Consider the following 27,705-nt stretch of genomic DNA (forward strand, 5'->3'; position numbering starts at 1 on the left):
GTATCATGTATATTACCTGTAGAAAATGCAATTTAAATGTTTGATTACCAAAATAACAGAAACATTATTCTTGAACCACCCAAAAACGATGAAAATTGCCATTAAATGTAAGAAGCCAATCTCTAGAAAAGATAGAATATACATTGAAGACAATCCTGTTATAGAAAAGGAAGATACCTAACAAAATCTCTACATATTTTTCATTATTAAATACTTTCACTTTGTTCTGAAATTTCCACAAATGTCAATGCTACACATTTCTGCAGGCCTACAACCCAAAGACTTGAAAGTAGTGGCCACAGGCTAGGTAAGTGGCAAATCTGCACATGATTTTAACTAAGAGTCTACAAAGTCACCAAAAACACATACTAAGACCTCGTTTCTACAGTATATTAGTTTCTACAGTATATTATATTCTTAGTTTCTACAGTACATTAAACACTCTATATATTACAACTAGATAGTGCATACGTGTTTATATTACCAGTAAATAATGGAAGATTTAAATGCTCTATGTACAAAAAGAAATTGAGTTTTAAAAAAAATCCTACTCAGTGGCTGGCATCGTAGTACAGCGGGTCGAGCCACCACCTGCTCCATTTCTGATCCAGCTCCCTGCTAATGTGCCTGGCAAAGGAGGCGAACCAGTGCTTGACAGGAGCCCTAGATGGTCTCCAGGCTTCAGCCTGGCCTAGCCCCAGCCACTGCAGCCATGTGGGGAGTGAACCAGCAGATGGAAGATCTGTCTCTCCTCTCTAACTCCGCCTTTCAAATAAATAAATAATCTTTAAAAAAGGGAATTAACTCTACTTAAACATGTGAACAAACTCAACAGAGTCCACAGGAAATAGTACAGCCAGGAAGGAAAACAAAACATGGAATCTAGAACTGATTTAAGCTCCATTCTACAGTTTAGCAACTTGAACACCATAGTTAAGGAACTACTTTGAGTCTCAATTTGACCAACTTTTAAGAGGAATCAATACCTCCTGCAATGTTGCTGCTTTGTAAATCTTAAAACTGAGATTGTGCAATTGTTTAAAAACTGCTAGACAATTAGAACACCTAACGTAAAGACACAGACAAATAAGAACTAACAATCGAAATGGTCTCACTTTGCCTCACCAGAAGCTTTTATAAACTTGCCTAGATGCAACCAAATGTGCAACTGTAATGTTAACTTGAAGCTGACTTAGTTATGAAGGAATGGAATGTTCTGATGAACAAGAAGATTCTAAAGTTATGTTATCAAGCAAGAAGACATTTGTCTTGGGGTGTGGGAATCAAGGAATAGGAACTAAATATGTCCATAAACTTAGCCAACCTGTGTCTTCCCTCCCAACTTCTGTCAAAAAAAGCATGAACACAAAACATACTCCAGGTCTAACACCACATTCCAAAACCAGAAACATTTACTGAGCTGCAAGCAATTCACTAAAAAAAAAAAAAAAATCTCTGAATATTAAAATCTGAGAATCGGGGCCAGCACTACGGTGTTGTGGGCAAAGCTGCTGCCTGCAGTGCCGACATCCCACGTGGGTACCGTTCCAGTCCAGACTGCTTCACTTCTGACCCAGCTCCTTGATGCAGCCTGGGAAAGCAGAAGATGGCCCAACTCCTGGGGCCTCTGCACCCACATGGGAACACCCAGAGGAAGCTGCTGGATCCTGGCTTCAGATCAGCACAGCTCCAGCCATTCCAGCCAACTGGGGAGTGAACCAGCAGATGCAAGACCTCTCTCTCTCTCTCTCTTTCTCTCTCTCTCTCTCTCTCTCTGCCTCTCCTCCTCTCTCTCTGTAACTCTGACTTTCAAATAAATAATAATAATACATTAAAAAATAAATAAAATCTGAGAATCAAAATCTGGTTTGATGTCACCTCCTAAAGGTGATCTAACACACTGCTTTTCAGTAATAACAAACAAAACCCACCTCAAGAGTGGGCATGTGTGTCCTTCCCTCCAGCCTGTGTTCAAAAACCCACCAGGAGCTACTTGAGCAACTTGTGTCACTGCTGAAAAAATCCATTCACCCTGGCAACAGACAGACAGCAGCAGTTCACAAACTTTTTGGTCTCAGAAGCCCTTACCAACTCTTGAAAATTTATTGAGCACACCAAAAAAAATTTACTTACATGGATTATGGCTGCCAATATTTATTGCATTGAAAACTGTAACAGAAATTTTGAAGCATTTATTTAAGTAACAAGAAACTCATTATATGTTAACTTTAAAAAAATCTTTTTCAAATCAAAAAATTTGGTAAAAAAATCACCGTTTTGCAATTTTGCACAGCTTTTTAAATCAGGCTAAAACAATGATGGCCTCTCTGCTCCTACATTCAATCTGTTGCAAAAAAAAAAAAAAAATTGCTCTGGTTAAAACATATGAAAATAACCTGGTATCATATCAACACTAAAGCTGGAAAAGAGTGTATTTTATAGCCTTCCTCAAATAATTATGGATGGACAGCTTTGACATTACACCAAAGCTGCACAAGTTTAAGTAGTTTCTAAAGACCAGTTACAGGGGCCAGCACTGTGGCGTAGTGGGCTAACGCCTCCACTTGCAGCACCAGCATCCCAAATGGGTGCCAGTTCGTGTCCCGGCTGCTTCTCCTTTTACCCAGTGCTCTGCTTCTGGCAGCAGAAGACGGCTCGAGAGCCTGGGCTCTGGCACCCACGTGGGAGACCCAGAAGAAGCTCCTGGCTTCGGATCAGCTCAGGTGTGGCCACTTGGGAGTGAGCCAGTGGATGGAAGACCTTTCTGTAACTCTACCTCTCAAATAAATAGAATCTTAAAAAAAAAAAAAAGTTACAACTTAAAAGCTTAAACTATAATGCATTAAAATCTTGTCTACCTTGTGTATTTTGAATGTACTTTTCACCTGCATATGATTTTATTACATCAGGATTCATCATTTGGAACATATGGGTTCACTGAGGGTCCACTGAATTATGTGCACCTTCTGAACACATTATACAGTATCAGAAAACCATATTCATTAATATGATCATCGATCGGCATCAGAAATATCTTAAAGTAGTAGAAAGCTGTCAGATTCACAGTCGCAGGAATAAGCTTTCCAAAATTCTAGTTTTTACTTGAAAACTTGCTTTTAAAACTGCGTATTTATTTTTACTTATTTAAAAGGTAGGGTGACCAAGCAAGAGAACGAGTGAGAAGCTAATTTTCCAAATGATGCATCACTCCCTAAATACCCCAACAGCTAGGGCTGGGCCAGGACAAAGCCGGGAGTCCAGAACTCAATCTGGGTCTTCCGTGCGTGGCAAGAACCCAAGTACCTGAGCCATCACGTGCTGCCTCCCAGTGTTAGCATTAGCAATAATGCTGGGTGAAAAGCAGAGTAGCAGCGGCTTGAACCAGGTAATCCCACATGAGACGCAGGTATCCCCAAGTGGTAGCTTATCCCACTGCACTATAACACCTGCCCTGAAAACTTGAGTTTTTCACTGGCTGCACATATTAGCAGTTACTTTCTTTAAACTGACAGGCTCAGTTCATTCTCAAGTAAATGTCTGAACCCTCAAGTACAAATACTTATAGTTCATCACTACGGTTTGGATATTAATTTGTATGCTGACTATCCCTCAAAGGCCCAAGTCTTAAAGGTTTGGTCCCCAAAATCTTATGCTGATGGTTCTAATTGTGGTATCTGGAGGTTAGAGTGGCGCCTCCATGATTAAATCCTTGTTGCCTGACACGAGACCACACAGACAAGCTCCGGTTTCCATGTTTCTAGGTGACGCTCTGCACCACCTACGCGCTGTGTTTCTGTGTGATGCGCGGCAACACCCTGGGCCCTGCCATCAAGACCAGGAGCTGATGGTCCTTCAACTGTGATTCTCCAGAATCACGAGCTAAAACAAAACTTCTCCTTTAATAAAGTTAGGCTGCCTCCAGTATTTTATGATTAAAAAAACAAATTCTTTTAGATGCAAATGAAAAAAGCACCAGTTTAGCTCTCCAAATGCTCTTCTCAAAATAATTCTATTTTCCACTATCACAGCATATTAAAAAGACAAACCCTGCAGTGTTGTGGCACACGGGATTAAGGCATCCCGTATCAGAGTGCAAGTCCCAGCTATTCCAGTTCCAACAAGCTCCCTGCTAATGCACCTGGGAAGGCAGAAGAAGGCCCAAGTAACTGGGCCTCTGCCACCCGAGTAGGAGAGTTCCTGGCTTGTGGCTTTGGCCTGGTCCAGACCTAGCTGTAGCAGCCATTTGGGGAGTGAACCAGTTAACAGAAGATCTGTGTGTGTGTGTGTGTGTCTGCCTTTCAAATAAATAAATAAACCTTAAAAAATAAAACAAAGAAGGATCAAGATTTAATAAAATTATTTCCTAATACTTTACCAAGGATTTGTCTTTAAAACTGTATACTGGGCCAGCGCTATGGCACAGTGGGATAAGCTACCACCTGCAGGTCCAGCATCCATATGGGCGCCGGTTAGAGTTCTGGCTGCTCCACTTCCAATCCAGCTCTCTGCTATGGTCTGAGAAAGCAGTAGAAGATGGCCCAAGTCCTTGGGCCTCTGTACTCACATGGGAGACCCAGAAGAAGCTCCTGGCTCCTGGCTTCAGATCAGCCTAGCTCCACTTGGAGGGTGAATCAACGGAAGACCCTCCCCCCCCCCCCCCCCCCGCCCCGTGTGTGTGTGTCTAACTCTTTCAAATAAACAGTAAATATATCTTTAAAAAATAAAAATAAAACTAGGTAAGTAATGGGGCCAGCGCTGTAGCACAGTGAGTTAAAGTCCTGGCCTGCAGCACCAGCATCCCATATGGGCTCTGGTTTGAGTCCTGGCTGCTCCACTTCCCATCCAGCTCCCTGGTAATGTACCTGGGAGATCCAGAAGAAGCTCCTGGCTTCAGATCAGCTCAGCTTCAGCCGTTGTGGCCATTTGGGGAGTGAACTAACAGATGGAAAATCTCTCTGTAACTTTGTCTCTCAAATAAATAAAATAAATATTAAAAAAAAAACAGGTGAATACTTACATACTAGGTATGGACAAAATATGGCCACTTGATCGCAACGTTTTGTAATGACCTAACTCTAATGGTTTTTATTTAATCTACTCTTATGGAGACTGTATTCCTAGTTCTGACCTATTCTGTTCTGGTCAGATCATCATTTGCATCAGCTCAGTTCTAGCACCCTTATAATGAAAAGACACAAGGAGGGGTAGGCCTTGTGCTGCAGTAGGCCTCAGTCCTCTAGGCTGGGGCACACAGGTCCCATACCACCCCAGCTACCCCACTTCCCATCCAGCTCCCCGCCACCAAGGTGGGAGACGCAGACTGAGCTCTAGGCTCCTGGCTTCTGCCCAGGCCAAGCCCGGCTGTTGGAGGCACTTAGAAAGTGAACCAGCAGATGGAATCTCCCACCGTCCATCACTCTGCCTTTCAAGTAGATGAAAAAGACTTAAAAAAAAAAAAAAAAAGGGCATTAAGACATTAAGAGCGAAGTCAGTCATGCACATTCACAGGAAGCTGCTGAGTCACTGGGAAGTAACTGACCCAGTCCCCTCCGGTAACCCCTAGGGTCCATGCCCCAGTCCTACAGATCCCCTAAAAAATGGCAGCACAGGCTTACAGAAGTCAGGCCCAACACGGCTAGGAAACCACCACTCAACACACAGAGAAACAGAATCAGACAGTGCAATTCCAGAACCTGAAAAACAAAGTCCATGAATGAGGAAGAAAGCTATTTTCATTTCCTAGGAAATCTTTGGTCTATTCACTTGAGAAGAACTACAGTATATTTAGTTAAAAATGAAAGGAATAGCTAATGAAAAACTGGCCAGAGTTCAAATTTCAAGAAACACAGTGTAAAGGAACTATCTATGTACAATCGGCCATCCTGACTCTTCCATTTTATTCATTTGAACAAAGAAATGTGAAGAAATTAAGGTCTTTAATGGATATTATACCTTCCTTTCTCGAAGAATGGAGGCAAAAGGAGGAACAGAGGAACTTTTAAGTCCTAAAAATAAGACACAAATTACCTACGGTATTTCTTCAGTTAAGACTTTTCCTTAAGGTGTACATTTCCTATCACTTTCAATACTGACATTATCATCAGAAAGAGAAGTCTCTTTCTAAAAACAGCAATAAAATATGAGCTAACACAACGCGATCACAACACCGCTGCAAAATGTACTGAAAAATGTTCCAAAATTCTTGTTCAAACTAAGTTATCCTGGTCCTCTTTTCAACATTCCACGAAAGATGACTCATTTAGAAGCGCCTTGCGAATCCTACGATTTCAGGTCCACACGCTGCGGTGCAGCCCAACCTCCGTGCCCACCACAGAAATCCTAACTCGGCAGCCCTGTTAACCGGGCACAGCAGCAGGGGAGTCGGGCTGGCATGAGGAGCGCCTCCAAGCATCCTTTCAAATTCTGCAGAACGCAATGGACGGCACGAGGGTCTGTGTCAGAGCTGGGCTCTCACCTGTTAGCAGACACACACGTGGACACACAGGAAATCGCAAAACCCCGAGTGTGCGATCTGCCAAAGTCTTCAAAAAGACACTCCACCTGACTGCTGCACGAGACGCTGGGGACCCCGAAACCTGGATCTTGGAGTTACCTGGGGCAGAACTTTGAGCCTAAAGTGCACACTGGTCCAGCGCCACAAAGAGGCGGCTCGGTCCCCGCGTCCAAGGGGCGCTCGCAAGACCTCTGCTCGCAACCCTGAGTTCCACGGGCCGGGAACCCCGGGAAAAACCAACCTCTTTCCGATCTAACAACGGGCTCCCCAACTGCGCCTCGCTCGGAGCAGGAGGGCAGCGAGAGAAAACTTTTTCAACAGCCTCCCCAGGGCCAGAGACCCTAAGACGCAGGCCCGGTGGGATCCGGAGGCAGGGCGGGCCGGCTACCCCCGGAGGCCGGCACGCGGGGGCTCCGCCGCGCACACGCGTGTCGGGGGCGGGCCTGGCGGCCCGGGAGGCCGGCGGCGGGGGTGCGGGCCTGTGACTCGCGGACACGCCGAGCCGGTGCACGCTCTGCACAGCCTGAAGACGGGAGGAGAGGGGCCCGGCGGGGGTGGACCCGACCCCCGGCGCGGGCCCCGCCGCCGGGCATTGTTTTGTTTGGGCTCCCCCCAACCCCCCACCCCAAACCCCCGGCCCCGGCGGCGAAGCGGGAGCGGTCGGGCCAGGGGCACCTCCGGCTCTCCCGGAAGGGGAAGGCCCCCGGCCCGACGGCTGCAGCCCCGGCCAGGCACGAGCCAGGGGCCCGAGGGGCGAGCGAGCCGGGAAGTGAGCGGCCGAGCTGACAGGAAGGGCCTCGGTCCCGCCCGCCTTCCCACGGGGCGAGCGTCCGGCTCGCGCGCCGCCCGCCTCCCGCTCCCCCGACGCCCCCGAGGCCCAGCCGGCGTGCGAGAGAAAACAGAACACAAATCACTTACAACGGCATCGTCTCCTGCGCCGGCACCGCCCAGTCACTTCCCCCCCGCAACCGCCGCCGCTGCCGCCCTGGGCATGATCCACTGAGGCGGGAGGGAGGGGGGCCTGCCTCAGCCCTGGGTCCAACCCCACTCCCGCACCCGCTCCCGCCGCTTTAAGCGCTTCTCCTCCTTCCCCTTCGTCCTAACATGGCGCCCGAGCGCTACCACAGCAACGTTCTAGAACCGCTGACGCCGCCACGCACGCCGGCGCGCGCCTGCGCAGCAGCACGACCGGCGCCGCGGAGCCTCACGGGAAGTGTAGTTCGCGGGACCGGCGGCAGCCCCGGGGAAGCGGCGCGGGTCCCCCTCTCGCTTTCCGGGCGGCGGGTGCGGGGCGGCGGGTGGGCGCGATCGGGCAGGCCCCGGGCGGCGGGCGGCGCAGCCGGCGCTAGGAGTCGGCTCGGGGAAGGGCCCGCCTTCGTCGCTGCCCGCGGCTGCAGCGGCCGCTCGGCTCCCCAGGGCGTCTCGGGGGCGGCTGAGGCGCTCGCCGTGCACCTTGCGCGGCCCGGGCTCGCACGAGTTCCCCGGGCCGCTTTTCTAGTTTCCGGCTCAGTGGGAGGGCCGCCTACCTGAAGGGTGTGGCGACCGCCCCGTGACGGAGCGCGAGCCGGCCGGGCTCGGAGGCGCGAAAGACGTGCGCGCAGCGCGCCGAGCCGCGGCCGCTGTCCGGTTCGCCCGCTCCCGCACCCGCGGCCCGCACCGGGCTGGGCCGGAGGGGCCCGCGAGCCATCGCCGCCCTGTGCCGGCCGGGGGCTGTCGCCAGGGCCGTGCGGCCCCAGCTCCCCGGGCTGTGCCCCGGGGCTGAGGACGCCCCCTCCTCGCGGGGCGGGGGCCGGGGCTTCCCCAGTCCAGGGCGCCGGGCCCCGCGCCCGAGGGGAGAGCCGTGGCCGCCGGTGGCCGCCCGGCCTGGGGACGCGGCGAGTCCGACACCTGTCCGGAGAGGAAGGGACTTAGAAATACCGCTGGGGGCCGTGGGCGCGGGACACGCGGCTTCCCCAGCTCCTCGCACCAACAGAGAACGAAACCCGTAAATTCTGTGTGGAAGTCCTGCTTCTGTTACGCATCAAAGAAAGCATATTAAGAAAATAATTTCACCCGCCTTTGTCTTTTTACTTGTGGCTGCTAGAAAGTTAAGTATGCAGCGTCATCTCTGCTCGCGCAATGCTGCGAGGAGACCCCGATGTGGCGCCCTGGTCGTCCCCTTGGTCCCTGACCCTCTGGTCACCGAGGCTCCTGGGAACCGGAAACAGGGGCGTCTTCGCAAGGTTACAGCAAACCTGAGATTCAGAGGAATCGATATCGCATCAAGTGTGGAATTTTTTTTTTTCTTTTTAATTTTTATTTGAGAGGCAGAGCACTCCCAACTGCTGGTTCATCCCCTCAGTGTCTACAACAATCAGGGCTGGGCCAGGCTGAACTCCCCTGGGTCTCCCGCGTGCTTGGCAGGGACTCAAGGACTTGGGCCAGGGCGTGCATTAGCAAGATGCTGATATGGGAAGTGGAGCTGAGGCTCAAACCCAGGCTCTCCAATGTGGTATCTTAACCCCTAGGCCAAACACCCATCCCATTTACCCATGGGCACTGGCGCTGTGGTGTGGCAGGTAAAGCTGCTGCCTGTAGCTCCGGCATCTCTTGAGGGCTTGGGTTCGACCCCGGCTGCTCCACTTCCTAACCAGCTCCCTGCTGATGTGCCTGGGAAAGCAGTGGAAGATGGCTCTTGGGCCCCTACACCCACGTGGGAGACCCAGAGGAGGATCCTGACTGTCGGCTTCAGAGAGGCCCAGCTTCAACCCTTGTGGCCATTTGGAGAGCAAATTAGCGGATAGAAGATTCTCTCTCTGTGTCTCTCTTTCCCTCTTCCCTCCCTCCCTCTTTCTTTCCCTAACTCTGCCTTTCAAATAAATAAATAAATCTTACAAAGAAAAAGCCATTTTTACATGACATTTTCAAGAGAAAACTTATAAAGATATGCACTGATGATGTGATTTACAAATTAAAGAATGAGAAATTTCCCAGCCCATGCCTCTGTCGGGCATGTGAGAAGGAAGTGATGAAGAGATGGACAGTGAACCTCCAAGCTTTCAGTCTCTAGTTACTCCATCCCTTCTTTATCTCTGCCCTCCATAGAGGAGACAGCTGGACGGCATAGGGAGGAGCATTTATATAATAATAGAATGCTGGGTGGTATCCTGCGACTTGCTGAAGGCACGTAAAAGGAACTACAGTCTATTTGCAGATGTGGTCAAGGTAGACTTCATGTAAGAGGTGGCATGAGATGTGTCCTGTTAGAAAGTTAGGGTTTAGTAAGTGGACAGGAGGTCAAGGGCGTATCAGGTACAGGTAATTTTTTTAAATGTGCCAATAATTGAAAGTTTGTGCTGAGAGAGGGAGACTTTGGAAGTGAGGAGACCACAAGATAAACCATGGTGGGGAGTGGTGGAAATAGTTGTGGGTGGGGCATAAGATAAGAGGCCTGCATTCAACAGCCGGCCATTGTGTGTCTGAGGACAGGGGTGGGGGGCTGGGGGTCGGATTACTTTCCACTATGAAAAATAAGAACCCTCACCCACACAGGCCCTGCAAAAGGAGGTAGAGGCAGACAATAAATCCATAAACTAATAAACAGATTGTGATAAGAGCCCGGAAAACAATAAGCCGGTGGAGGCCAGTTGTAGACAGGGTGGTCAGACAAAACAAGCCTCAGAGGAGTTGCCCTTCGAGCGGAGACCTGAAGCTACCCTGAAAGACTGCTTTCGATTGTATCTTGTTGTGCACTGCAGTCATGGAAACTTTTAAGATGGAGGGGATGAGGTCACACTTGGGTTTTTGCAAAGGTCCCTTTAAAGGGTACGGGATGGATTTGGACTGGGAAATGGTTTTGAAGCTGGTAGATGGGTGAGGCCCTTGGTCCCTTAATCCAGGTGAGAGATGATGAAGCTTGAAATCAGGAAGTGAAGAAGGGACCACTAGAGAGAGGTTTAGGAGGCACAGTTACTCTGGGGCCGGAGAGATGATGGACAGGAAGACAAAGATGATTTCAAAGTCTCGGGGGATGGTGACTCGAGTGGATGGAGCTACCAACGCGTAAATGAAACGGGAAACAAACACCTGGCCCAGTGGATGACAGCAGGAGTGTCGTTCGCTATGTGCTGCTTTGGAGGTGCCTGGGAAGCTTCGGAAACGATCCCAGGATCGTTCAGGAGCTGAGGAGAGAGATTACAAATCCCGATCCTGTCTTGAAATCCCATTTCAGTTCTGGGAGTCCTGGCCCTTACATACACCCAGCAACTACTCTGACGCAGGTTGCACAAATGAGTGATGAGTTAGGTATTCACGTTAACACATTTGGGACCAGAATCAGATTATCAATGTCTACCCCAAAAGGAAGGAGAGAGAGAGAGAGAGAGAGACAGAGAGGATGCTGGGATTTGGAGTTGGATTGACTCTGCAGATCATTTGAGGGGAAATTGAAGCATTAAGAATATTGAGCTTCATAAATCATTAAAACATGGTTTATCCCGCCATTCTCCAATTATTCTTTTTCAAAAAAAAGATTTATTTATTTGAAAGGCAGAATTAGGCAGGAGAGCCAGCCTCCATTTGCTGGTTCACTCCCCAAATGGCCACAACTGCTGGGGCTGGGCCAGGCAAAAACCAGGAGCTAAGAACTCCACCCGGGTCTCTGACATGGATAGCAGGGTCTCAAGCACTCAGGCTATTTTCATCTGCTTTCCCAAGCTCGTTAGCAGGGAGCTAGATCTGAAGTGGAGCTGCCAGGACTTGAACCCGTGCTCTTATGGGTGCCAGTATCACAGACAGTGGCTCAGTCTGCTACACAACACCAACCGCCATGCTCTCATTTTTTTTTTTTTTAAGATTTATTTTATTTATTTGAAAGAGTTACAGAGAGTGAGGGAGACAGAGAGGAGGATCTTCCCTCTCCTGGTTCACTCCCCAGATGGCCGCAACTGGGGCTGGGCCAAGCTGAAGCCAGGAGCCAGGAGCTTCTTCCAGGTCTCCCGCAAGGGTGACAGGCCCTAGGACTTGGGCCATCTTCCGCTGCTTTTCCCAGGTCATTAGCAGAGAGCTGGATTGGAGGTGGAGCAGCTGGGACACAAACTGGCGCCCATGGGCATTCCATTGTCGGGTGGCAGCTTTTCCCGCCACTCCACAAGACCAGCCCCCATTTACCCATTTTTCTGCTGATTTCATGTTTAGTTACTGTCAGCAATGTTTTCTAATTTTCAGTGGAGAGGTCTTACCCCTCTTCCTTAGATAATGAATAGCTATTTTATTGTAAATGATACCAACTCCTTGAATATAGGAATATGCCTACATAAAATATAGCTGAGGGGCCTACACTATAGCATAGTGAGTAAAGCCGCCACCTGTAACACTGGCATCCCTTATGGGCACCAGTTCAAGTCCCGGCTGCTCCTCTTCCAATCCAGCTCTCTGCTATGGCCTGGGAAAGTAGCAGAAGATGGCCCAAGTCCTTGGGACCCTGCATCCATGTGGGAGACCTGGAAGAGCCTCCTGGCTCCAGCCATTCCATCCCACCAGAGGATGGAAGACCTTTCTCTATCTCTCGCTCACTCTGTCTGTAACTCTACCTCTCAAACAAACAAACAAAAAAAATTAATCTTTAAAAAAAAGTATATAGTGACTGGAGAGGATTCATAGCAGCGACAGACTGGTCTGCTCGTATTTTGGGGCTGGAGGGGAGATTTCTTTCAGAGAGCATTGTTGTAAAATCATTTTTTATGGCTCAAACCAGAAATATGAAAAACTGCCCCCTAAAAAGAGTAAATGCCCTCCAACTAACAGAGTGACTGTATCAACATATCTGAAGAGGGGAGGGGTCAAAGAGAGTCCCAGAGGTAAAAGTTGCCACTGCTTGCCCAAATGAAGCCTGGGAGAGTGCCACCCCGCCAGGAGGGACTGGCGTTAGGACCGGCAGGTGTGGCTCGGATAGATGGAGCAAGCTGCCAGCAAGCGCCAGGGCCTGGTGCTGGTGCTGTGTTCCCAAGCACTTCAGATCCCTTGGCTTCTTAAAAAACTCTGCTTCCAAGAGAGGAATGTCCCAGGGAGGTGGGGGCCAAGTATCAGCCCCTGGGCCACTGTGGTTCTCGCTGTTGGTCAATCAGAGCCTGCACTGCAGGTCTCTTAGGCAACAGTGAAGCGAGTCAGCAGCTCAGGGTCTTATCTACCTAACTTGCCTGGCTGAGGGCCGGACTCCGTAGTGAGTTAGCCTAGACTAATGCCATTGATTGTGGCCTCCTGGTGACGCTCGGGGGTCGTTAAGTGTCCCATTACAGCATACGGAACAGTAAATGGATTATGGAACTCCCTGAATGATTGGACACTTGAACTAGTTACTCTTTTAAAAAGCACAGAGGTGTGCCACAAATGTTAATTAAATCACGTGTATTCATTTATGAATGCTATGTGCGTTTTCAGTCTCTAGCAGTTACAGAAAAAACCCCGACCTTCATGGAGCGTCCATTCTAGCAGGGGACCGATGACAAACACACAGACGGTAAAACAGTGTCCACGGGGAGCAGAGAAAAGGAACAGAATGGGAAGGCATAGACAGGATGGTCCCGGGAAGGCCCCTCTCAGGAGGTGAGGCAGAGTTGAGGCCTCCTGGATGAGTGTGGACGAATGGTTCCCAGCAAAGGCCGCGAACAGTGCTGTTGGCAGTGAGGCGTGATCTGAGAGCCACAGTGAGAAGTCAGGTGGCATCAAGACTCAACGGGCCCAGGACTTTGCTTCTATCGTCAAAGGGGACAGGAAGCCATGGGAGGACTCAGAGCTGATCTGACTGCCGCTGTGGCTGCTCCACTGAGAGTCATCCCAGAAAAGCGCAGGCCACGTGAGGGGGCCACAGCGCTAGTCCAGGGGAGCAACGTGGTGTCCTGGACCGGGCGAGGGTGTCAGAAGGACAAGAAGGCATCCCATGCACCTGTTCAAACGAGCTACTAACAGGCGTCCAATAAGAACCTGTACTTTCGTGTTCACAGGAGTTCTAGTCAGCTGCTAACAGGTGCAAACAACCCACGTGCCAATCAAAAAATGAGTGATTGAAGACAGTGTAGTACATCCAAGTAATGGAACATTATTTAGCTATAAAAAGGAATGAAGTACTGATACACAGTACAATGTGAAAAAAAACCCCGAAAATGTTATGCTAAGTGACAGAAGCCAGACACAAAAGACCACATATTGTGTGATTCCATTTATATAAAATATCCGGAATCTGGCAAATTCTAGAAACCAAAAACAGTTTTGTGGTTGCTAGGAGCCACGGGGAGGGAACAAATGGGAGTGACTGCTCAGTGGAGATGGGCTCCCCGTTAAGGGTGATGGGAAACTTCTGGAGCTAAATAGTGAGGGAGGATGCACTTACCCCCACTGAATTGCACATTTTAAACCGGCCATGCTGGCACACTTCATATTGTGTATATTCTGCCACAGTAGGAAGCAAAATGCAGTTACATTCAGGTTACATTATTTAAAGGAATGAAATTAACTGATGGATACCGCTGCATTTTTGAATTTTTATTTTTTTTGAAAGGCAGAGAGAGAGAGAGATCTTCTGTCTGCTGCTCCACTACCCAAATGCCCACGGCACCTGGGGCTGGGCCAGGACAAAGCCTGGAACTCAATTCTGGTCTCCCACGTGGTGGCAGGGGCTCAGGTACGCGCCTTCACCCGCTGCTGCCTCCCAGGGTGCACATTAGCGGGAGATGAAGTGGGGAAGAGCTGGGACTTGAACCCGTGCATTCCAACATGGGATGCAAGCACCCTGACCAGCAGCTTACCTACGGTGGCAAACGCCCACCCAGCCCCACTCCCACCTCTTTATATATATATGCCTTTAAATAAACCCATTTCTCATTCAGGGTAATTCTAGCAATTCTGTGTGATTTTTAGAGCAAAACAAGACCATTGGGATTGAGGGTTTATGACTATATCATAAAGTAGTTTCTTGAAAACATTCAGAGACTTTCTAATTATCACAAATGGAATTATTAATCCTGTTACGTACACTTTCTGTCACCAAGTTTCCAGGTCTCTCTGACTCATCGGCTACAACTCTGACCCTTCACTCAAAAGCAACCTTTGCAGAAACAAATGTCTGACTTCTTGTGACTCAGCAAGTGTAAACCATTTCATTTTATTTCCATTTTTAACAACCGTGGTATTGGGTGGGGCCATAACAAATCATGTAAATCCATTAGCTTACGTGTTAGAATAATACACAGTCTGGTTCCCTTCATGCTATAAATTAAATCATTGCAAACACTAGTGTTAAGAAGCAGAATACTTAAAACTGACCTAGGGAATGAATATGAATTCTGGTATTTTCCCATGACCTCTGCGCAGACATTAATTTACCTTCCAAATACAGTTCTCCACAACTAGCCATTCACTGCCACGTAGCTTGCTTTTTTTTAAAGAATGATTCTACTTTATAGGATATTTACTTACAGAAACAAAAGGATTTTCTAAAAACTGAGACAACATTCTGAAAACCAGTTTTGAAATGATGACGTTAAGTTGATTTCCAGCTCTTTAAACGTATAAGGTACAGGATCTTTAAAGTGTTACTGCGTTTCAGGATTATTCTTGAAGAGATATTCTGCCTACGTTGAAAGAAAGACAGGCAGGCAGTGATTTAGAAGACATTGTTAGTTATACGTTTATATTATTGTTTATAGTTTAAAATAAAAGTACGTAACTTTCTACTTTCAAATGAATAAAAAATTTTCACTCTAGACTGTGAATGTATTCGGAGCCATTTTCCAAACAACCAGACACAAGTTTTCTCTATCTCAACTAGACCCCTAGGATCCAGGTACATTTTATTTTCTAATTGATATTTTTATTCTTCTTTGATTTTTAAAGAGGTATTTATTTAAGTTTTAGTTGAAAGGTAGGGAGACAGAGAGCCCTTTGGCTGCTGGTTCACTCTCTAAATGCCCCCAGCAACCAGGACTGGGCCAGGTTGAAGCCGGGAGACTGGAGCTCAATCCAGGTCTCCCGTTTTGGGTGGCAGGGACCTAACCCCTTGAGCCACCAGGGTACACATTAGCAGGAAGCCAGAGCAAGGCAGAGCTGGGACTTGAACCCAGGCACTCCAATATGGGACACAGGTAGCCTGAATAGCAGCTTAACCTCTGTGCCAAATGCCCACCTCCCAGTTCACATTTTTTTTTAAAAAATTAAACCTCTTACCAGAAAATCAACAGGGTCATCGGGTCTGACTTTGCAACACTCATTCAGACCCTGCATGAGAGTTGGCATGACGTAGGTCATTAAGTAGTTCCTCAGAGGAATGGTCTGGGCCTCCAGTAATTCCCTTTCTTCTCTCTTCACTTCCTCTAGTCGCTTATTCTAGAAATAGAACATTTGGAGGTGGGCAGCGGCCAGCCAGGAAAGGGGGAACACTTCGACACGCCCACCCCAGGGTGCACGAGGACTGGAGCCTGCTCCACGCGTTCAGCACCTCACGAGAACGGCGGTGCCTCCAGACAGCAGAGAATTACGGAAATGTGTATCACAGCTGCCTAGCCACTTAGAAAACAATAAACCGGGCCATTTCTTCTACCAAAATAATTTCTACCTGCCCAAGTTACCAAAAAAAAAAAAAAAAAAAAAGTTAAAAACCGTGGGAGGAGTCATGGACGTGCTACTCGATGTTCTGATGGCGTGTGACCGTTGTGCTGTTCTGTGCTCGGCATGCAGCCCCCAACCCGGGAATAATAAATCCAGACTTCCTTTGGGAGCTCTCCCTTCCCAGCCTGGATGTCTGGTTGGGGGGGACATAAGCCCACCAGCCCAGTCCATTTCCTGGCCATGGGTGTTGGATAAGGATGGACACCTCAGGTAGAGCCCACAATTGAACCCAAGCATGGAAGACAGCAGAGAGGGCAATCCCAGTCCTTGGTGACATAACTGGAACCCCTAGATCAAGCCCCACCTGAAGCCAGCCCTCTCCGGCACTCCTCTGTTACGTGAATCCATGTTTCCTTCATGTCTAAACCATTTTGAATTTGCTTTTCTGTCACTTGCACAATCAGCAGTCCTAACTGATAACGTTGGTCTCAAAGGAAGTCTTAGCAAGACGGCACGCTCAGAAATCAAAATGGAACAAAGATCAACGCATTTGACGACCTGTGCGCATACAACTTTTGTGTTGCCAGAGCAAACACCACAAATAACGTTAAAAGGGCAATGATGAATCGGGACAGGTTATTTGCAGCTGTGACATGATGGAGAGCTATCTGCCAGTCATTGCCTGCACCGAGGACGTGTGTCACCTCTTTAACCAGCCCCCCCCCCCCCCCGTGAGGGAAGTCTGTCACAATCCTCATTTCACAGATGGAGAAGCTGAGGCAAAGTAACTTGCACAGGACCACGTCCCTACAGGGAGTGCAGCAGGACTCGAACTGGAGCCGCGCAGCTTGGGAGACCAGGTGGGGGCCGTTCCTGTTGTACAGCTTCATCAGGAGTTCTTGCCAAATGTGCCCAAGCACTGTGCGTTCGGCGTGAGAAGAAACATAGACGCCTAACAAACCTAGAGAAAGTTACATTTGTGACCAGAGAAATCCATGGGAAAACAATCCATGGGAAAACAAGCAGATCGTTTTCGTTGATCGTTGGACGTGCATGAACAAAACAGAAAACAGGGATGGAGGAGGCATCGAGGAAGAGCCCCAGGGAGACGCTGTGTGACCTGGTTTGCCCTGCTGAGGGTGGTTTGTCTTTCTTCATTTTCTTTTAGGGGCTGATAGTTCAGAAATATGTATCAAAACTTAAACAATGGAACTTCTGTCCCAGCAAACTCTGGGGATTTATGCTAAGAGTAAGCAGGCATTCACATGTGTGCCTAACAACTTCTTTTTTTTTTTTTTTTTATGATTTTTTTTTTTTTGACAGGCAGAGTGGACAGTAGAAGGAGACAGAGAGAAAGGTCTTCCTTTTGCCATTGGTTCACCCTCCAATGGCCGCCGCGGTAGCGCGCTGCGGCCGGCGCACCGCGCCGTTCCGATGGCAGGAGCCAGGTGCTTCTCCTGGTCTCCCATGGGGTGCAGGGCCCAAGAACTTGGGCCATCCTCCACTGCACTCCCTGGCCACAGCAGAGAGCTGGCCCGGAAGAGGGGCAACCGGGACAGGATCGGTGCCACAACTTCTTTCTCTTCCTCCTTCCCTCCCTGCCTCCCTGTCACAAATATTTGTTGAGTTCCCATTATCCTCTGGGTACTGTTCTAAGCTTTGGAAATAGGGTGGAGAACAGATTCCTGTCCTCATCTAACTTAAATTCTGTGCAGTGAAAAGACTGGAGACAAGATAGATGTATACAATATAGAGTATATGAGACAGAATAATGGCAAAAGGAAAATCACAAGGTATAGAGGGGCCATGATCTGGGGAGAGGCGGGGGTTAAATTTTACCGGAAATGACCAGGACAAGCCTCAGTGGAAAGTGAACTTTCAGTCAAGATGTGAACAAGTGAAAGTGATGTGAGAAGCCCGCTGGGGCATGGTTTGAGACTGGGAAACACTGGAAGTGGGCAGGCGGCCACGCAGTGCCTAGTGGGCTCTTGTGTTAGGGGGACAGCCGGGCTGGGAAGGGTCTTCGCAGAACGCCCAGGGTAGGGCTGCATCCTAGAAGGCTCGCCGGGCAGCAGTGTGGCACTAGGCCGGGGGTGGTCGCCGGTGGGTTGGGAAGCCCAGGGAGAAGGTACCGCGTCATTCTGGCCAGAAACACACTGACCCTGAGCAGAAGCAGGAGCTGCAGGTGCATCCGGTGCCAGTTTTGGAAGCAAGAACACTTCCAGAGGCAAGGATTTGGGAAAGCAGGAGGGGTGGGAGGAGGCTGGCCAGGCTAAATGGAGGAAACCGAGTCTGACCACAGGACGGGCAAGAGTGAAGCAGGTGTGTAGAGGGGTGAGTGCTCCTACTAGAGCTGACACTGCCTGGATCGGGTCGTGAACCCTGAAGCCCAGGGCTTTCCTCTGTCGCAGATGCCTGGACCGGCGGACAGACCTGGTCGGGGGTCTCTGGCAGGCTGGCCCTGGGGGCTCCGGCGCAGATGCCCACTCACCCACTCCTCCCAGCGCGCTATCTTCTGCGCTGTCTCCACCGCCTCCTGGCGCTCGCGCTCGGCCTCCTCGGCCGCCTCCCTGGCCAGGCGCTCCTCGGCTGCCCTCTGCTCCTCTTCGGCCTTCTCCTCTTCCGTGAAGCCGTAGTTTCGGGGCTTCCCGATCTCTTTGATGAGCTGCTTGATAGCAAGTCGGTTCTGAGCATCTTCGAGTTTTCCTACATCTTTTCAACACCAGGAGAGAGGAGAACCCGGGGTTAGCATTCCAGGCCCGCTTTGGGGGATTCTCTGGTGCTGTAATGCAAATGACCACACCAGAGTCTCCCTTTCTAGTTGCCAGCGTGGCTGAGAATTTCTTTTGTCATGGAAAAACATCAAGCCAGGCTCTGAGAGCCTTGGGTTGGAAGATCTGGGCTTGGGTCTATGAGTTCTTTATAATAATAGTTATTAATATAAAGAGAATAGAAGAAGACAACCACACTTCCCCACTCCCCTGTCCCCCTCGATGGCCCTCCCTCCCTCCCTCGCTCTCTTCATCAGTTTTTGCTAAGACATAATGTTGATCCACTCCATTTTCACAGAGTTAATTAGCCACTAATCACAATATTCAACAAGTAAAAAGCAGGAAGACTACAGTTCCACGGGCGTATCAGCAAGGGCTGAAAATGACAATCACATCCCAAATTGACCTTCTCATTCCTGTACATTTTTCAGTATTTTTTTTTTTTTTTTTTTTGGACAGGCAGAGTGGACAGTAGAAGGAGACAGAGAGAAAGGTCTTCCTTTTTGCCGTTGGTTCACCCTCCAATGGCCGCCGCGGTAGGCGCGCTGCGGCCGGCGCACCGCGCTGTTCCGATGGCAGGAGCCAGGTGCTTCTCCTGGTCTCCCATGGGGTGCAGGGCCCAAGCACTTGGGCCATCCTCCACTGCACTCCCGGGCCACAGCAGAGAGCTGGCCTGGAAGAGGGGCAACCGGGACAGGATCGGTGCCCCGACCGGGACTAGAACCCGGTGTGCCGGCACCGCAAGGCGGAGGATTAGCCTACTGAGCTGCGGCGCCGGCTCCATTTTTCAGTATTCTATATTAACTGTCAGTTATCAGAGAAAAATCTATAATATTTGTAGTTTTGAGACTAGCTTATTTCAGTAAGCATAATGGTTTCCAGTTGCAACCATTTTGTTGCAGCCAGGATTTCATTCTTTCTGACGGCTGAGGAGTATTCCGTAGTGTATTTACCACAGTTCCTTTACCCAGCCGTCAACTGATGGACAGCCGGGTCGACTCCATATCTTAGCTACCTGTGAATGGGGGTACAAATAACTTTCGTATGCTGATTTCGTTTCATTTGGGTAAATTCCCAGGAGCGGGATGGCTGGGTCATAGGATATATCTATTTTCAGATCTCTGAGGAATCTCCATGCTGTCTTCACCCACAGTCGATTACAGTACCGTTCCCCCCACATCCTCGCCAGTATTTATTATTTGATTTTTGGATGATAGCCGTTCCCGCTCTAACTGGGGTGCGGTGACACCTCATGTGGCTTTTATTTGCATTTCCCTGATAGCTGGTGATCCTGAGCATTCATGCGTGTGTTGGCCATTCGTATTTCCTCCTCTGAAAATTGTTCATGTCTTTTGCCCATTTCTTAACTGGATTATTTGTTTTGTTGTTGTTGAGTTTCTTGAGCTCTTTATAGTTCCTGGATATTAATCCTTTATCAGCTGCATACTTTGCAAATATTTTCTCCCATTCTGTCGGTTGCCTCTTCACTGTGTTAAGGGTTTTTCTTTGCAGTGCAGAAGCTTTTTAGCTTCATGTAATCCCATTTGTCTATTTTTATCGTTATTGCCTATGCTTCTAGTCTCTCTCTCTCTTTCTCTCTCTCTTTCTTTTTTTAAGTTTTATTTTATTTATTAGAAAGAGTTACAGAGAGGTAGAAACAGAGAGAGAGAGAGAGAGAGAGAGAGAGAGAGAGAGAGAGGTCTTCCTCTGCTGGTTCACTCCCCAAATGGCAACAACAGCTTCAGCTGAGCTGATCCAAAGCCAGGAGCCAGGAGCTTCTTCTGGGTCTCCCACGTGGGTGCAGGGGCCCAAGGACTTGGGCCTGCTGCTTTCCCAGGTGCATTAGCAGGGAGCTGGATCAGAAGTGGAACAGCCAGGACTCAAACCAGTGCCAATATGGGACGCTGGCACTGCAAGCCAAGGCTTTAAGCCAGTGCGCCACAGCATCAGCCCCAACTTCTTGGGGTCTTTTCCAACAAGTCTTTGCCTGTGCCAATGTCTTGCACAGTTTCTGCAATGTTTTCCTCTGGGAATTTGATGGTATCAGGTTGGATATTTAGATCCTGGATCCATTGTGAGTTGGTTGTTGTATAAGGTGTAAGGTAGGGGCCTTGCTTCATACTTCTACATGTATAGATCCAATTTTCCCAACCATTTGCTGAAGAGACTGTCCTTTCTTTTTTTTTTTTTTTTTTTTTTTTTTTTTACAGGCAGAGTGGACAGTGAGAGAGAGAGACAGAGAGAAAGGTCTTCCTTTGCCGTTGGTTCACCCTCCAATGGCTGCCGCGGCCTGCAGACTGCAGCCGGCGCACCACACTGATCCGAAGGCAGGAGCCAGGTGCTTCTCCTGGTCTCCCATGCGGGTGCAGGGTCCAAGCACTTGGGCCATCCTCCACTGCTCTCCCGGGCCACAGCAGAGAGCTGGCCTGGAAGAGGGGCAACCGGGACAGAATCCAGCACCCCGACCGGAACTAGAACCCAGTGTGCCGGCGCCGCAGGCAGAAGATTAGCCTAGTGAGCCGCTGTGCTGGCCGAGACTGTCCTTTCAACAGGGATTGATTTCAACTCGTTAGTCAAAGATGAGTTGGTTGTAGATGTGAATTAATTTCTGGGGTTTCTATTCTGTTCCATTGGTCTACATGTCTATTTTTGTGCCAGTACCAGGCTTTTTTGACTATATCTGCCCTGTATATATGTCTTGAATTTTGATGTGGGTGCAGGGCCCAAGGACTTGGGCCCGCTGCTTTCCCAGGCACATTAGCAGGGAGCTGGATCAGAAGTGGAGCAGCCAGGACTCCAACCAGTGCCAATATGGGATGCTGGCGCTGCAGGCCAATGCTTTAAGCCTGGTATTTTGATGCCTTCAGCTTTGTTTTAGCTATTTGGGGTCTCTTGTGCTTCCATATGAATTTTAGAACAGGTTTTTTTTTTTTTTTTTTTTTAGATCTAAGAAGAATGTCATGGTATTTTGATTGAGATCGCATTGAATTCGTAACTGCTTTCGGTAGTAATTCTTCCAGTTCATGAACATGGAAGATTTTTCCATTTTTTGTCTTCTTTATTTCTTTCTTTAATGTTTTGTAATGTTCTTGTTTTTGTTTTAAAGATTTATTTTACTTCTTTGAAATACAGAGTTACAGAGAGAGATAGAGCCAGAGAGAGATAGAGCCAGAGAGAGAGAGAGAAAGATCTTCCATTCTGCTAGTTCACTCCTCAAATGACCGAAATGGCCAGAGCTGAGGTGATCCAAAGCCAGGAGCCAGGAGCTTCTTCCAGGTCTCCCACATGGGTGCAGGGGTCCAAGCACTTGGGCCATCTTCTACTGCTTCCCAGGCCACAGCAGAGAGCTGGATCAGAAGAGGAGCAGCCCGATTCAAACCGGTGCCCATATGGGATGCTGGTGCTGTAGGCTGGGGCTTTAACCCACTGTGTGCCACAGCGCCAGCCCCCTGTTTTATATTTTTTATTACAGAGATCTTTCACATCCTTGGTTAAATTTATTCCAAGGTATTTAAGTATTTTTGTGGCTATTGTGAATCGGACTGATCTTACAAGTTCTTTGCCATAGCATTGTCTATGTATATAAAAGCTACTGATTTGGTGTGTTGATTTTATGTCCTACAATTTTACTAAATTCTCTTATGAGTAATAATAGTCTCTTAGTGGGATCTTTTGGTTCCCCTTTTATAGGATCATGTCAACTGCAAACTGGCTAAAACTTCCAGAACTATATTGAATAGCAATGGTGGGGCCGGCGCTGTGGTATAGCTGGTAAAGCTGCCGCCTGCAGTGCCGGCATCCCATATGGGAGTTCCAGCTGCTCCACTTCTGATCTAGCTCTCTGCTATGGCCTGGGAAAGCAGTGGAAGATGGCCCAAGTGCTTGGACGCCTGCACCCATGTGGGAGACCCAGAAGACGTTCCTGACTCCTGGCTTTGGATCAGCACAGCTCCAGCTGTTGCGGTCATTTGGGGAGTGAACCAGTGGAGTGGAAGACCTCTCTCTCCCTCTGCCTCTCCTTCTCTCTCTCTGTAACTCTGACTTTCAAACAAATAAATAAATTTTTTAAAAAATAGTAATGGTCACTGAAAGTGGACATCCTTGGCTGGTTCCAGATCTTAGTGAAATGCTTCCAGCTTTTCCCCATTCAATATCATGCTGGCAGTGGGTTCGTCATATATTGCCTCGATTGCATTGAGGAATGTTCCTTCTGTACCTAATTTGCTTAGGGTTTTTATCATGAAAGGGTGCTGTATGTTGTCAATGCTTTCTCTGCATCTGTCGAGATAATCATGTGGTTTTTATTCTTCAACTTGTTAATGTGACATATCAAATGTATTGACTTGCACATGTTGAACCATCCCTGCATCCCAAGGATAAACCCACTTGGTGGGTCTAGGAGTCCTCAGAGTCACTGCTGGTTTGAGTGGATGGAGAGGGGAAAGGACCACCTGCACCCGGAAGCGATCAGGCAATGGGATGTCTCCTTCCACAGAGGCAAGGACTGCAGCTGTCGGAGGCTGCCCAGGACAACCTGAAGTTTCTTTCTGGGTTTTGTTTCTTTTTTCTTTTTTTTTCCCACAGGAAAACTAATGTTTTATTCATTGTTCTCAAACTTTGGCATATATTATAAAAATAGTACAGTGTTTGCATGCTCATGGCATTGCACTGGGTTTTGTTTCTAAAAATCAGTGATTTGGGGATATATTTTCCATCCATAAAAAAATTAACCATTTTACTTAGTCTACTAGAATAGGAAGGAGTGCAAACTCCAGGCCATCTGACTATTGCTAATACCAAGACAGAGGAGGGGGATGAGGAAGAGGAGCAGGAAGGGAAAGAAGAAGAAAAGCTTGGTGGACTGACAGTGATCCCCCTGTGGAGTCACTGTGAGAGCAATTCGTGTGTGTGTGTGTGTGTGTGTTTAAAGATCTATTTTATTTATTTGAAAGGCAGAGTTACAAACAGAGGGAGAGACAGAGAGACAGAGGGAGAGAGCTTCCATCTGCTGATTCACTCCCCAAATGACTGCAATGGCTGGGGCTAGGCTAGACAGAAGCCAGGTGCCAGGAGCTTTTTCCAGGTTTCCCATGTGGGTTCAGGGGCCTAAGCACTTGAGCCATCTTCTACTGCTTTCCCAGGCACATTTGCAGGCAGCTGGATTGGAAGAGGAGCAAGCGAGACTTGAAACAGTGGCCATATGGGATGCTGGCGTCGCAGGCTGTGGCTTTACCCACCATGCCACTCGCCAGCCCCGATGGCAATTTCTTCACTACTCTCTAGGGTTGGCCTGGAAGGTTCTGCCTGGAACAGGTGCTGTGACACATGTTCATACCGAGCCCTCCAGACGTTCCTCTGAACAACTGCTTGCCCTCTTCCCATCACAGCCACTGCTATATCCACTCTCCATATCTGTACGACCTGGACCTGGACCAGAGACACCACCACATTACCAGGGCAAGAGGAGAGGCACAGGACCAGTGCATTGTTTGGTGAGCACAAGCAAGACCTTAAAAAAAAAAAAAAAAAAAAAAAAAAAGCTCAGGTCTGTCACCTCCCCATTGCCTGACCTCTGGCATTTAAATGTGTTTTCCGCTGATCCTTCTGAGTAGTTACAACCTTGGTGTCACTAAGTGCCCTGAGATGTCCTTGAACGGGCTCTGGGTTTGGAGAATGTGTTCATGGGGAGCAGTTTTGCCCCGGATTCGGCCCTGGCCCTGCAGTGGTACAGCTGCTGAATGGACAGGGGTGGGTACCTGACCAAAGCTTCACTAGCACAGTGGCTCTGCCAGGAATGGGAGACTGGGGCGGTGTCCAGTTCTGGGCTTAGCTCCCAGGACAACATGGACACGTCAAGACTGCAGGCCAGCCTCTGCCCAGCACTGGGGCCCGGGAGGAAGGAGAGAAGCTTGGTGCAAGGAGAGAAGACTTGCCCCTTGGGACACCTGTTTCCTTCTTTCAGAGTGCCTGGGTTGGAGTCCCAGCTCCACTCCCGGTTCCAGCTCCCTGCTGATGTGACCCCTGGGAGGCAACAAGTCAAAGTTCAAGTACTTGGTTCCCTGCCTCCCACAGGGGAAGCTCGGATTTCGTCTCCAGCTACTGGCCAGCCCCAGTTGTTGCAGGCATCTGGAGAGTGAACCACTGGACGGAGGACCTCTCTGTCTCTGCCTAAATCAACACATAAATAAATAGATGGCTAAGAGGGAAGACAAAAGACGCCGAAAGAGGCCGGCGCCGCGGCTCACTGGGCTAATCCTCCGCCTTGTGGCGCTGGCACACCGGGTTCTAGTCCCGGTTGGGGCACCGGATTCTGTCCCGGTTGCCCCTCTTCCAGGCCAGCTCTCTGCTGTGGCCCGGGAGTGCAGTGGAGGATGGCCCAAGTACTTGGGCCCTGCACCCCATGGGAGACCAGGAGAAGCACCTGGCTCCTGCCATCGGATCAGCGCGGTGCGCCGGCCGCAGCGTGCTACCGCGGCGGCCATTGGAGGGTGAACCAACGGCAAAAGGAAGACCTTTCTCTCTGTCTCTCTCTCTCACTGTCCACTCTGCCTGTCAAAAAAAAAAAAAAAAAAAAAAAAAAAAAAAAAAAAAGACGCTGAAAGAGAAGGGGAATCCAGAGATGCAGACAGTGGGTTCCCAGCGCGTTTCCAGGGTCCCATTCCGGACTCTTCCCGGGCTGATTTTCTTGATTTTAATCCACCCTCCCCCAGCTCGTCTTTACAATAGTCTCGCCGTGGCTTCTCTCTTGGTTGTCGGAGTGGAGCCGGGGCCGGACCTGACGGCTCAGAATGAGGCAGAAACAATGGCCACTCATTCGTTCCCTGCCATGATTTCTACTTTTCTCAGTGTTTCTCCCTGGACGCTCTCCTGTTCTTCCTGCAAGTAATTTTTTGGGCTTGGCTGAAAAGATAATCACTACTTTTCTGAAATTTGTTCACCATTGGCCCAATTTACTGATTAACTAACATAAATTAATTTCCATATTGGCAGGTGTAGAGCCCTTAGCTTTTCCATATAAAGTGTGTCCAACACGCAAAACTATGTTCAAGTGAGGGCAAATGCCCAGTCCCTGCCGAGGGTGCAAAACAGAGGAGAATTTGCAGATTTACCAATTGCACATCATTTCACGCTCTGTTACTGTAGGAATAGCGACATGGCCACTTGCTGAACTCCTTCAGAGCGCGGGCACTTCCTATCGCTTCTCTCTACCGTTTGTAACAACCCTACAAGCCTGATCATTCTCCGATTTCATAGATGAGAAGGCCGAGGACAAGCCAGAGCTGGAATCAGTTCTCGTGCCTCCTGCTGACTCCATCCGTTGGCTCCACGCCTCCCAAAACGCCGAGGTCCAAATGCCATCGCCTCCGGCTGGTCAAGGGCAGCCGGCTGTCCGGTCAGCTTCTCCCAGGAAGGCAGCGGTTGTTTCTCTCCAGACCCAGAGGGAGAAAGAGGCACGAGGGTCCAGATAACCAGAAGGGAAGTTCAGGAGTTCACCAAGCCGAGGGGAGTCGGAAACAGCCATTGATGTTGACAGTGATGAAGGTGGGGTTGGTGCACGATCCCATTTGCCGAGCGCTCGCTGTGCGCTAAGCCCTGAGTTATGTGTTTACAGGAAATGAGGAGGGATGCCACGGAGAGCTATTTGCTTTTCTGGGGAGCGGTGGGAGTGAGCTGGCCAGGCTGAAGGTCAGGAGGGGGTCCGTGAAGTGCAGCAGCGCCGGCAGGGCTACAGGCACAGAACACTGCCCCCAAGGAACCCGGGCACAGCGTGGGGGCAGCGCCCAGAGCAGCTGACAGCAAGCACGCATTTCTCTGAAGTGCACTTATGAGTCTGCCAATTTGACGTTGGATTCTGTAACCTATCCGTAGGTTTTCACGTACTAAGAACACCCGCCCACGTCCAAAGCCCCAAGTAAAGCAACTCCCTGGAGGTGGGTTCTGCTCGTCCTGTGGCTCCCCACGCCCCGGAGCCTCCTTGTGCTCCCCACCCCCAACTCCCCATCCTCCTGAGCCCCACCATCCCTGTTATGGGCAGTGGGGGCTGCCAGGGGTCCGGGGTCTCAACGCTCACATAACCCTCGAGTTCATTTCATACCAATGTGAATCGGGTGGATCTCAATTTCATCAAAATAGTTGAAGACAGTCTCGTCCTCCGTGTTGATGTCCCGGTAGTTGCTCAGAGCACGGAGGAAGCGGTCCTGGCTGTAGTGGGTCCCGGCCACCACGCTCTCGGGCAGGTTCATCACGCGCTCCTTCAGAAACTCATCGGAGGCGTCCAGCGCACACACGAACTCTGGGGAGAGCAAGGTCCACAGTTGGCACCACACGGCAGGGCTGGCTAGCTGGCCACTGGGGAACACACCGGCACCTGCTAACTCAAACATGCGGTGCCCAGGTGGATAAACACACACGCAAATCACGTTCCCGAGACCACTCCATGGGGCACTGAGCAGTGTTTTGTACAATCTCTCTTTCCTTCCTCCTCTCCTTCCTCCCCCCACCTTCCTTCCTTCCTACGACAAGCAGCAGGTTGTAAATGGCACCGCTCCAGGAACCCCCTGGGACATCACCAGCTTCCTAGTCCATCCTCACCCTGCCCCGTCGGCGGCACAACCCTCACAGGCTCCCAGAGAGCATCATGGCAGCTGTGGGCAAAGAGTTCTGTGGGCTGCTTTGCCAAATTCCCAACAGTGGGGACTTCCCCGGGATTTTAATGTCCATGGATCCTGCGCTCTCTTCACTTACTGCCACTGGCTACAGGACCCCTATGTGTCCAATACGACACAGTGACGCTTGGCAAATGATGACACCCAGATCATACAAAACAGTTTCTTCAGGGGC

The 27,705-nt window shown here is 49.4% G+C and overlaps 2 protein-coding genes and 1 long non-coding RNA gene across 10 annotated transcripts in view; all 3 read right to left on the bottom strand.

Annotated features, from left to right (window-relative positions):
- PAPOLA (poly(A) polymerase alpha) overlaps positions 1-7,638 on the bottom strand; it is a 63,068-nt gene extending 55,430 nt beyond the window's left edge. For 2 of the 6 annotated variants that reach the window (XM_062181256.1, XM_062181257.1), the window contains exon 1: positions 7,433-7,637. In XM_062181256.1, the coding sequence (XP_062037240.1) occupies positions 7,433-7,440 (8 nt within the window). In that variant the 5' untranslated portion in view covers positions 7,441-7,637. Of the gene's footprint in view, positions 1-7,432 lie in introns of all 6 variants that reach the window. The other 4 variants (XM_062181254.1, XM_062181255.1, XM_062181258.1 and 1 more) reach the window with 3 other exon arrangements.
- LOC133751290 (uncharacterized) lies at positions 1,942-2,522 on the bottom strand. Its single transcript, XR_009864800.1, has 3 exons — positions 2,274-2,522; positions 2,134-2,169; positions 1,942-2,032 (listed from the first exon to the last, which is right to left on the bottom strand). It is a non-coding gene; the product is annotated as an uncharacterized LOC133751290 (long non-coding RNA).
- A 7,443-nt stretch (positions 7,639-15,081) lies between the features above and the next one.
- The window catches only part of AK7 (adenylate kinase 7), a 63,399-nt gene continuing 50,775 nt past the window's right edge, over positions 15,082-27,705 (bottom strand). For all 3 annotated transcript variants that reach the window (XM_062181543.1, XM_062181542.1, XM_062181540.1), the window contains 4 exons: positions 26,960-27,157; positions 18,585-18,805; positions 15,713-15,871; positions 15,082-15,120 (listed from right to left, as the gene is read on the bottom strand). In XM_062181543.1, the coding sequence (XP_062037527.1) occupies positions 15,082-15,120; positions 15,713-15,871; positions 18,585-18,805; positions 26,960-27,157 (617 nt within the window). The remainder of the gene's footprint in view (positions 15,121-15,712; positions 15,872-18,584; positions 18,806-26,959; positions 27,158-27,705) is intronic.

Source organism: Lepus europaeus, chromosome 22 (assembly GCF_033115175.1).
Source record: "Lepus europaeus isolate LE1 chromosome 22, mLepTim1.pri, whole genome shotgun sequence".
Lineage (NCBI taxonomy): Eukaryota > Metazoa > Chordata > Mammalia > Lagomorpha > Leporidae > Lepus > Lepus europaeus.